The following is an 11,019-nucleotide window of genomic DNA, read 5'->3' on the forward strand; positions in this document are numbered from 1 at the left end:
TAAATAAGTGTTTTGAACTGCTTTGAGTGGCAACATCTTATTTAGTTTTGTTTTGTAAACATACGTCACGATATGAGTTGTGAGATATTCCAAAGCTGACCGGTATCTGTTATGATGTTATTTTAATATCATGCATTGATTTCCTTTCCTCTAGACTTTGCTTATCAAGAAATATATTATTTCCCATGTTGTACTAAGGCGATTAGAAAGCAGACAAAATGAAAATAGCTATTTTGCATCCTGATCTTGGAATCGGTGGTGCGGAACGTTTGATAGTTGATGTTGCTCTCGCATTAAAATCAGATGGACACGAAATTAGTATTTTCACTAATCATCATGATCCCGCTCACTGTTTTTCTGAAACTAAAGATGGTTCATTAGATACCGTGGTTATAGGAGATTGGCTTCCGAGGACTATTTGTGGCAGATTTATAGCGCTATGTGCATATATACGAATGATATATGCTGCTATTTTTCTTGTGTTTTTCAGCGATTATAAGCCAAACTTGTATATCTGTGATCAGGTTTCGATCTGTGTACCTTTTTTGAAAATGAAAGGTGCTAAAGTCATATTTTATTGTCATTTTCCTGATCAACTTTTGACTGAGAGAAAGCACTGGTTGAAAAGAATTTACCGACTACCTTTGGATTGGTTGGAGGAGAAGACAACAGGAATGGCAGATATTGTTTTAGTTAATAGCAATTTTACAGGTAAAAGACTTCTCGATAAGAATCTATCATTAATTTTGAAATATATTGAGAGTCAATTCAGTTTCATGGTAAATATAAATAACACCAGATTTGATAGTTTTGGTACACCTAAACATTCTTTAATGTGCAACTACTTTTAGATACAACTGACTTTCTTTTTAAAATTGAATAAACAGAATTTTTAAAAAATAAATATTTTGTTGATGTTTGTGTGATTTTTTTTTTAATTTTACAAAAATTTCTAATAATTCTAAAAGAATATATTATCCAAAGCCATTTGATGCCATACAGAATATAATAAATATGAAATGTATGCTACATAATTCAGGAAAAATGTGTACTAGTAAATTATTCACTATACTTGATTTATACACTTAGATTTTTTTTAAAGCTGCTCTTAAAAAGTCTTTATGAAGCATACTCCTTAATAATTTTATCAAATTAATTTCTTGTGCTCTATTATTCTCAATTGAGAGCAAAGCTAGGTTGGCAAGCTTTTTCTGTCCTATACTTCTTCACTAGTAGGGGTTTTATTAATTTCAATTTTGAGAATGATCACTTATCTCCACATACACACTTACCTTACATATACATGAAAAATAAAATGTATTATATGTACATATCCAAAAAACTCGATAAAAGTTTATTTTGATGAAAGTGATGCTATTATTTTTTTCAAGTTTCTTTGAATTATTCCTTAATTTAAAGTAACTGGGAAGAAAGCAAGTGTGAATGATTATCTTCTGAAAACTTTCATATCAAATCAATTGCTCTATCGCAGATCCATTTTTTATTTGCATTCTAAAGAATTTTTTGTTATATTATTTAACAATTATTGAGGGTATTATTTATATCTGGAAAATGACAAATCGAAGTACATGAATTAACTATCACTGGATGAAGCACATTTATCCTAAGATAAGATTCTAGATATTTTATCACTTATAATTTATTATAATATGCATTTCGCCCCCCCCCCCCCCTTTCCTGCCTCTACTGCAGCAAAATTCTTTAACCATTCTCCAAGGTTTAGATTTTTTTTAGAAACATGTACAAGATCTCCAAATTTTCATTTAAATTTCAGTAAATTTTAAGCGAGGTATTCTTCAGCAAACTATATTTTGATAATAATTTTTGGTTTTAAATTGTAAGAAAATTTGAAACAATGTTAGAAATTTTAAAACTTTACATTGTATATTTAAAAGTAGGACAGAATAAAATGTTTCTAATTTGTTTTCCTTGGTACATAGTTTAATTCCTTTTCTTGCTTCTTTTTAATGTTGTTAAAATTATGAGGCTAAGGCATTTCATAATATTGGCAACTTTTCCTTTAAGGCATATATTTTACATTTAGAATTCAATAACGTGACAGCTGAAAAGATGTTCTCACTCACCATTCTTGTTTCTAATGGCTGTTGTCAAGACAAGCCGACTGACTTTTAATAAGTCATTTGTGGTTTTAAGCCAAGGGTGCACCTCTTGTTTTTTCAGTAGTGCCATCTAGGGCCAAGAGAACGACTTAGCTACTCCATGCGTCACAGCCCCTTTTACGGAGCGGACTTCATTCATGCATTTCATTCACAGATCGTAATTTAGACCTGAATCAGAGAACGATCACCTTTGATCCAGTACCCCCAGTGGTATTACTCTCGACATGAAGATGTTGTGATCATGACAGATTTATATGTGCGCCAGCCATCACACACACGGAGAGTCTTCGGCCGGTGGGGTTCGAACTCACAACCCAACCAAGCTGTCCAGGCCCTTACCATTCTTAGATTAGTTGTTTTATCTACAATCACACACCTGCACTATTGCTCATGAACATTACAATCATGAGCATGGATTGTGGATTTTTCATGACTTTGCTATGATTTTTGAAATATGCTTTCAGACCTTAACTCCAGGAACTGAAAGTCTCGAGTCCCTTGGCTGTGAGATTTTAGTGCTTGGGAAAATAGCCAACTTAGTAGACATCAGACACAATCAGGTTTTCTTTGAGTTGAAATAATTTCTTTTTATTTTAAAACCAAACTTGTAAAACTTGATAAATATTAGAAAAAGTTATCACTCTGTGGAATATCTGTTTCAATAATAATTTTCCCATATAACATTGTGACTTCTATTTGACTGCAAGATATTTATTCATTTATTTATTTATATTTTAGCTCAAGTTTTCAAAGATACATTTAAAAGCTTGAAGGAAATGGATTTGAAAGTTGTATACCCTACTATCAATACTAGTTCTCTACTTCGTCCACTTCCAGACACAAATCTTGGAGTTAAGACACAAGCAACTACTATTTTTCTGTCATTAAATCGATATGAAAGAAAGAAAAATATTATCCTTGCAATTGATGCTCTTGGTAAGAATTGTTTTCCTTTAATTGGTAACATTTCATTAATTGCTGCCTTTGTTATATCCCTTTCAATTCATTTTTTTTATCTGTACTTATATAAAGCTCAATGTGAGTGTGTGTGTGTTGGCGCCCTACAGGCCAGGCCATTTAACCTACAGCTACCAAATTTGGTACATGTATACATTAGAGGTCAGAAATGTGCACCTGGTCCCTTTTTTGAATTTTTAATTAAAATTTTAATTATTAATTAAAAACTAACTTTCCCGCCAAAAAAATCTTCCATTTTTCTCCACCGCCAAATGAGTAAGGCTTCAGTTTTTTTTTTCTTCCAACAGTAATGAGGCTAGGGTTAACATTTTTCGGCCGATTATTTCAAACGATTCTGTTTATTTTCTTAATGTTTGCTGCATTTAAAATTAAACAGTGTTAATGAATCGATCTTTCAGATTCATTCTGAAGTACTTTTGAATTAAAATAGCACAGAATAAAGGAAATTAAAAATGTCTAATCTGCATAGCGTTACCCCAACTGGCGTAGAAAAATTCACGCATTTGCGTTACCGTAACTGGCGTTGGAAATTCTGATTGTGTTCTGATTGTTGACAATATTATCAACGGATGATTCTTGATTTAAATTATTTTTAGGTTAGTTGCATGCTTTTGTAATTAAATTGTATTTATATTAGTTATATAGTTTTTGCATATGCTTATAGTTTTAAGTACATCGTTTTTTAAGTAGTTTTTTTTAAACCTGTTTTCTACAGATTATTTTAAACAATTCATTTTATTTTCTTAGTGTTTGATGCATTTAAAATTAAACACTGTTAATGAATCGATCCGTTCATGATGAATCTGAGAAAATTTTGTTGACAAATTCTTGAGATATTACATAAATTAAGAAAGATATTCTTTAGTGCCCATAAAGTTTAAACGCTCAGTGACTCTGTTACCAGTAATGATATATATCAAAAAATGCTTTGTTTTAGTAAAAAATATTATTATATTAATTGCAGATTCATTCTTTCCACTTTAATTTAAAGCATAAATTCTACGGGAGCAAACAGAAACTTAGAGAGATTCATATTACGTTATGACTGAAGGCCTTTATAATATTATGAGTGAATTATATGACTATCAAAATTTGAAGTTTTAAAATATTTTGATGAAGAATCTATTAAAGTAGGAATTGCGTAAAATATTTAATTATTAAAATTTAAACGGACATTAAGATTTTCAAACCAGCTGGTCGCCAAAGGCGGCTAGTTAATAATAAATGAAAGCTGAATTATATCTGCTGCGGGCTTCTTGAAATTAAAGTACATCAAAAAATAATTTTACTTTTCATATTCAAAATTTATTTGGCTTTTAGTTATCATATATTCATTTAGTATTTTTTTTAATGCTACGTATTTATCCCTATTTCTCCTAATTTTATTAGCTTACTTGAGCGTTTCGGGCTTCGTAATATAGTGAAGAATACCGAGTATGTATTTTGGATGCTATTTTATTTTCCCGCACACGAAGTATATAAAAAGAAAGTATTGAAATCATTAAAAAAATTGATTACGAGAATTTGACGAATCTATATTTTAAGCCACTCTTGAATCATAAAAACACATTTTTGAATGATGTCGGTTTGTCTGTAAACATGATAAATCTAAAGCACTTTGAATGAACCGGATGAATTTTGGTGCACGATCTTGACACCGCTTTATAGAATTTTAAGCAAAACCCATTCATAGGGAAGTTTGTCTGGCTGGTTGTCCGAGTGCAAGTGAACATGAAAATCTACAATAAGTAGACAGATGAAATTTGATACATAGGTTAAGTATCTAAAGTATAGAAATTTTAATCCAAATCTGACTAAGGGGTAACCGTCTGTAGGTCAAGTATGTAACCGTCTGTAGGTCAAGTAGGTCAATTTTTCAAGTATGTAAACGCCGTAACTGAAAAACTCAATGACTTAAGTAAATTAAACTGGTTATACGATCTTATGGATACAGTTGCGTTTCGAAATTTGGTTTTAGTTAATGGTGAAGCAGTAATACATTTTGAAAAAAATGTAAAAAATCCACCGAAGATTGCAATTTAATTGACTCTTTCGTTACTGTAATGTCTTGATCTAGACTGATCAAATAACGAAACAGAATTTCTAGACAATTCTTTATTTTACAGCCCTATATATACTAAGAACAACTTGTTTTAATCTTGGTTAAATAAATAGTTATTTACACCTTTAGTAGGAGATACAACAGTCAAAGTCGAAGCCAACAGTCAAACTCAGTTGGTTCTCAGACTCCGAACTCGTGGGCGTAGTCCAACAGTCCGCCTGCAATTCGTTTCTCCTCTCCCTTAAAAAAAAAAAAATCTCCGCACTTTATTTCGGCGACAATCTCCACCTCTTAATTTACATTGGTCATTTGAGCTCTCCTTCGGCCAGTCGGGGTTCAGCCATATGTCACTCAGCGGCGCCAGTGGGTCATGGGAAGGCCCTTTCACAAAGAGAAACATCTAGCATCCAGATATTTGGGCACCGCTTTCTCTTTGAAGGTACTATCAATACCTCTGGGACGAGGAATTCCATATGTGGTCTTTCATTGTAGTCGCTAATGAACAGATGAAAGAACCACCCAGGTGAAAAGATCCACCATCTGACTATCTCGAGGAGTTTAGTAAATAACAGCGACGACACAGCTGGCTGTAAATGTCTTATTAGTACTGGGAAACAGGGAATGTTACATTACCATTATTCTTCAGTGAGATGCAGTTAATACACAAGTACTGGTATTCTTTACTACAAAGGACAGATCTCTCATGTGTGGAATTGAAAATAAAAATTTCGTGGCGTTCATAGTATTGCTCAAGGTTTATAATTTTATGCGGGGGGGGATGGAGGTGCATAACACCTTTATTAGAGAATATGCCGGAGAATCTTGAAGAGATCATTCTCATTGGTTTTCGGCTGTTTGAAGCCATCGATTTGATATAGAGTTGCAATTTAAGTAACAAAATGGCATGCCAAATGCCATATATCTAGCTTAGTGCGTCTTTGAGTCACCGCATTTGCATACGAATATACAAATTGAAGGAATGTCAATCGATGTAGATTTTGTACTTGAGATGCTAAAACTATTACCAAATTTTCTTTTTACGTCTTTGCGTTTTGTAGAACCTAGACAGCCTGCCAGAAAAAACATTTTATGAATGGATTTTGTTCAACATTTGATAGATATCTAACAAATATAGTGCACTTACGAATTTTCGTCCGTTTAGCTTCAAAGCGCTTTTGAACTATCGTTTCCACTGGAAGGTTCACATAGTTCCAATTTTTCTTCTTTTTTTTATTCAGAATGTTGTGGAGATCGTAGTCGAATTTTTTGACGCTTGCAATACACTCTCTTTATGTACTTTGTAATCGAGAAACTATTGAAAAAATGAGAGAACACAATAAGTTACCAAACTGCATTCAGATAATTGTGCTTGTAAACATCTTATTACTGCATGAAGAATATATACATACTCATTTGCTTTTGTTACATTTTTTTTTTCATTGCTTTAAAGAAACATACATTGCAAATCAATTTCTGGAGACTTTGACAGAAGCTTAATTATATATTGTTACAAAATCTTTCTTCTACAAATACCGCTAATCAATCGCAACAACGTAAAGCATTTATCGCTATAGTTCAGCAGCTTGCCTGTTTAATCCTCTAAAATCTTTTACTTGTCGGTGACTACGACTTCTCTCACATACGACTTCTGACGATCCACACAACTTCAATGCAACTTCAGAGTGCCTGTCTTTTATAGTTCCGGGAGGCGGGGCTAGAATCTTCCAGACCAATCAGTGCGTATCTGAGTGTATCTTGGTTCCTACTGGATGGATCGTGAAACTTCTCGAACTTTCCAGTATAATCCATTTTATCGCCAAATTCATCGCCAAGCCGCCAAATGCTCGCCAAATTTGTCGCCAAGCTCCGAGATTATTGACGCGGAACCCACTCAGCATGCACAAGACAGATCGTACAACGGTCTTTCTTACGGTTATACTATTCGTGCCGGGTAGCAAAATTACAGATTTGTAACAATATGCATGTCTCGTTTCTAGAGACGAAACCGTTATCGGACTATTTAATTTCAGCTACTCCTTCACCGTATAATATAGCGATTCTCGTTTTTACCCCCGTCAATATCTCTCTAATTTAATGAATTTTTACTTAGAAAAGATTGAAAAAAAACCTATGTTAACAAAATATATTAGTTAATTGACGAAGTATTTTTAAAAATTAAGCAATGAGATTTTTTTTCCCCCTTAAAAAGAGCTATAACTGAAAAATCTTTTAGTTTAGCAGCTTACCAAATGATTTGCTCAAAATTTAACATACAACTTAAGAAATATATTACTTGTTTTTGAACAAAATCTGTATTTCTATGTACTCTTTAAATATTGGGGTTCAACTAATCAATAATATGAAATTTTCAATTTTTTTCGTATTGTGAAGCATTAAAACAATTATAGAATATTTCTTAATGAATAGATTGTTCTCTAGTTTAAGAACTGTAGAATATGTTGAGAATTTATGATATCAAATTTGAACAAAAAATATGCATTAGATTTTAATTTGTGAGGCGTTTTGTAAAAAAAAATTCTACCTAAGAATATAGTTTGAGAAAATAGCAATTAAAAATGGGAAGTAGCAGTAACATGTATATTAATGCAAATATAAAAATGTACACTTCTTCCCAAAAAATGGACTTAAAAACGAAATTCAAATAGTTTTATAAAGAAAATTTTTCAAACTTTAAGAATATATATTTGTAATGATATTTGAAAATCTAATTAAAATATTGATTCATTTCCCAATTTGTATCTTAATTTAGCCCAAATTAAATTCATTCTAAAATGTTCTCTTATTTCCTGATCCAATTCCATCTTGTGGAATTGGATCAGGAAATTCTTCTTGGACCAATCTTTCTTACTTAAAATTTCCTTGCCAACATCGACATGTGTCAAAGAAATCCCTGTCAGGGTCTCATGGTAAAATGATCGGGGAAGGGGAGTTCTTTCTCTTTTTATACTTGCATCGCGATGTAAATGGACGTCAGTTTTATCATCGCTTCTTGTACATAATATGCCTCCCGTGATGGAAGAAAGTGAAGTTAAAATTTCAAGAGCTTCTTCTATTTGGCCACGCAACTGTTAAAATATGTTTTACGTCTATAGAACGTATTTTCGCGAAATAAATAAATGAAAGTGAACAAAATAAAAAACACGACTTTTTAATGTTATTACCCATTTTGAGTAGCTTGCATCATTTTGTTGCAAATTTTTATGATTCGTGTAACTTCTGATACTTTATAGTACCTTTCTTTTGCAGACAAGTTAAAAAGAATGCTGGATCCTAAAGAGTTTTCGAAAGTTCACCTTATCATCGCCGGTGGATACGACGACCGCGTGAGAGAAAACACAGAACACTACGAGGAACTGCAGAGTCATGTTCAGAATTTGGACTTGGGAGAATCTGTGTCTTTTCTCAAATCTCCAAGTGACGATGCCAAGAGGGTGCTGTTCCATAGCTGTACTGCGGTCCTGTACACTCCATCGAATGAACATTTTGGAATTGTTCCGTTAGAAGCAATGTTATTAGGGCGTCCTGTGCTTGCTTGCAGCAGTGGAGGGCCCCTGGAGACCGTGCTGCACGAACAAACCGGATTCCTCTGTGATGCCACTCCTGAATTTTTTGCATCGAAAATGGCTCTGCTGACAAGAGACCGCAGCTTGGCTCGAGAGCTGGGCGCCGCTGCTTCAGAACACGTGAAACGTAATTTCTCTTTCCAAAGTTTTGCTTTAAAACTGAAGACGATAATTGAAGAAATTTCTTAAATAACATCGACATATTTTTATGAGACAAAATTTATTTTTTTACTCTTGCAGCTTTATTTATTACAGTGACTCAGATTTAATCGGAAAAGGAGGACCAGCTTGTTTAATTTCGATTTATATGTTACTTTGCATATTTATTTAAACTGGAATTCTTTGTTGTATGTTTAAAAATTCATTTTGTTTGTCGATGGTAAATTGATTCTCTGTTCTAATTTTTGTAAGTGAAAATATATCATGTTGAAACGTCATTTTGTAATTCCAAAGGGACCATAAAGTTGTGACATATTGTACAATGTCAAACTAAAAGATATTCTTCAATATATTATTGCAAATAATGATTAAAATAAATATTTGAATGTTAATTCAAAATCAGTAATAATATTAAAGTGGTTTTTTTTAAAAATATTGTTCAAATTGTGATAATATTTAACATTCGTGACAAGTCATTTCTTATTTGAGTTCTTTTATTTATTGTTTTCTTGATATTTGATAAGAATAAATGAACCTTCCTTTAGTCACAATTATTTGTAGTACGAGTTCCATTTTAGCTAATGAATGGGGTGGAGGGGATTTCATAAATTTCGATTTAAGATAAGTTAATTGATCTTTTAAAAATGTTTTTCCTTATTTACAGGGTGATTATAAGTGGAAATCCAACTTTGCAGGTCTGTTGAAAGAAACAAAACAAAGTGCAACTTTGTTGCTCATCGCAAATAATAATAATAAAAAAAAACAGTTGAAAGTTTAAATTCAACACAGTTATAAGTGCTCAATTTGAGCCCTCCAGAAATATGAAGGATATCGAAACCGTACGATAACTCACAATTACCTCTTTTTTTTTTTTTGTATGCTTAGTGGGAAGTTTTGAAAGAATATAGATATACGTATGATATATTAAAATATATCATACGTAGCAAGTTTCAGCCCAATAGATTTTCAGACTGCAAGACAGCAAAATTTTTAATTTTCGGAACATCTCGTAGTACCCAAACCAACATTGATCTTTAACGAAAATAATAATAATAATAAAATGGCAAAGATTCAAATGGAATTCGAACCAAAGAATTTATAATTCCGACTCACACCCACTACCCGAACCACTTCACAGATTTAACTAGTAACAACTTCCAGATTACAAGATAAGGAATTTTTAGTTTGGATACAAACATGACGCTTTGTCAAATTTTGGTGTTTTTGTTTAAAAAAAATCGATCTAATTTAATGAAAAAGTTAAAATAATTTGGTAATCTTATATATTTAACAAATTTCAGCCTAACTGATCTAATACATTACAACAAGGGGTGTCTTTACCGATAGAAATTAGTTGCGTTCAGACCAAAATTCAAAAAATCAATAAAATACTTATAAATAAAGAAGGTATTCAAACCCTTTTAATGGTGATGTCAGCATAAATATGTCAGCTTTTTACAATTTTTTAAAAAATTAAAATATCTTTTTTAAAAAAAACCTATAAAATTTCCAAGCATTTTTTTAAATCTTTATAAGAAAGATAGATGGAAGCCCAATGATTTGAAAAAGGCCCATTTGCTCACAAAAAAATGGACACCATTCTAGAGGTAATGAAAACAAAGATTATTATGAAGGTTCAGCCCGTTCCTTTGAGTACATTCCGAGATATAATTTATCCGATGTCGCCTGGTTTTCTCCGAAAATAGCCTTTCCTATAATATCCACCTATTTTTAAGGACAAAATATACTTATTTAACAAGTTTCAGGTTAACCATTTTAAATTCTATTTTCCCAATATTCGTATGTTGCCTAGTGGTCCGAGTGTGAACCTGCAAACCAGTGGTCGTAGGTTCGATCCTCGCTCTCGGCATTCATTTTACTTTCACTTTTCTTCAAATTATTATTATTATTCTTTAAATTTTAAGTATAGAGAAATGTATTATTTTTCTTTTCAAGAAGTAAAATTTTGACCAGAATTTACAAAGATTTCAATATTATATTTAAAAATCCTTCCAAAATAAAGAAATTGTACAAATAAAAGTCTCAGTTCGGTCAGACATTCTGGGCATGCGCAGACTTATTCCTTCTCTTTTAC

The 11,019-nt window shown here is 32.1% G+C and overlaps 1 protein-coding gene across 1 annotated transcript; it reads left to right on the top strand.

Moving 5' to 3' along the window:
• Window positions 1–69: 69 nt before the first annotated feature.
• Window positions 70–9,202, top strand: LOC129957103 (alpha-1,3/1,6-mannosyltransferase ALG2-like). The gene is made up of 3 exons (XM_056069249.1): window positions 70–711; window positions 2,880–3,077; window positions 8,449–9,202. Exons 1-3 carry the CDS (start codon window positions 219–221, stop codon window positions 8,952–8,954), a joined length of 1,197 nt encoding a protein of 398 aa, XP_055925224.1. The 5' UTR covers window positions 70–218; the 3' UTR covers window positions 8,955–9,202.
• The last annotated feature ends 1,817 nt before the right edge of the window (window positions 9,203–11,019 follow it).

This window comes from Argiope bruennichi, chromosome 11, assembly GCF_947563725.1.
Source record: "Argiope bruennichi chromosome 11, qqArgBrue1.1, whole genome shotgun sequence".
In the NCBI taxonomy this organism is placed as follows: domain Eukaryota; kingdom Metazoa; phylum Arthropoda; class Arachnida; order Araneae; family Araneidae; genus Argiope; species Argiope bruennichi.

What these genes read in the sequence shown, in the direction of transcription:
- LOC129957103 (XM_056069249.1), top strand. Translation starts at nt 219, where the DNA reads ATGAAAATAGCTATTTTGCATCCTGATCTTGGAATCGGTGGTGCGGAA. An exon ending in AGTTAATAGCAATTTTACAG is followed by an intron (nt 712 to 2,879) that starts GTAAAAGACTTC and finishes TTTATATTTTAG; the next exon opens with CTCAAGTTTTCAAAGATACA. An exon ending in CCTTGCAATTGATGCTCTTG is followed by an intron (nt 3,078 to 8,448) that starts GTAAGAATTGTT and finishes TTTCTTTTGCAG; the next exon opens with ACAAGTTAAAAAGAATGCTG.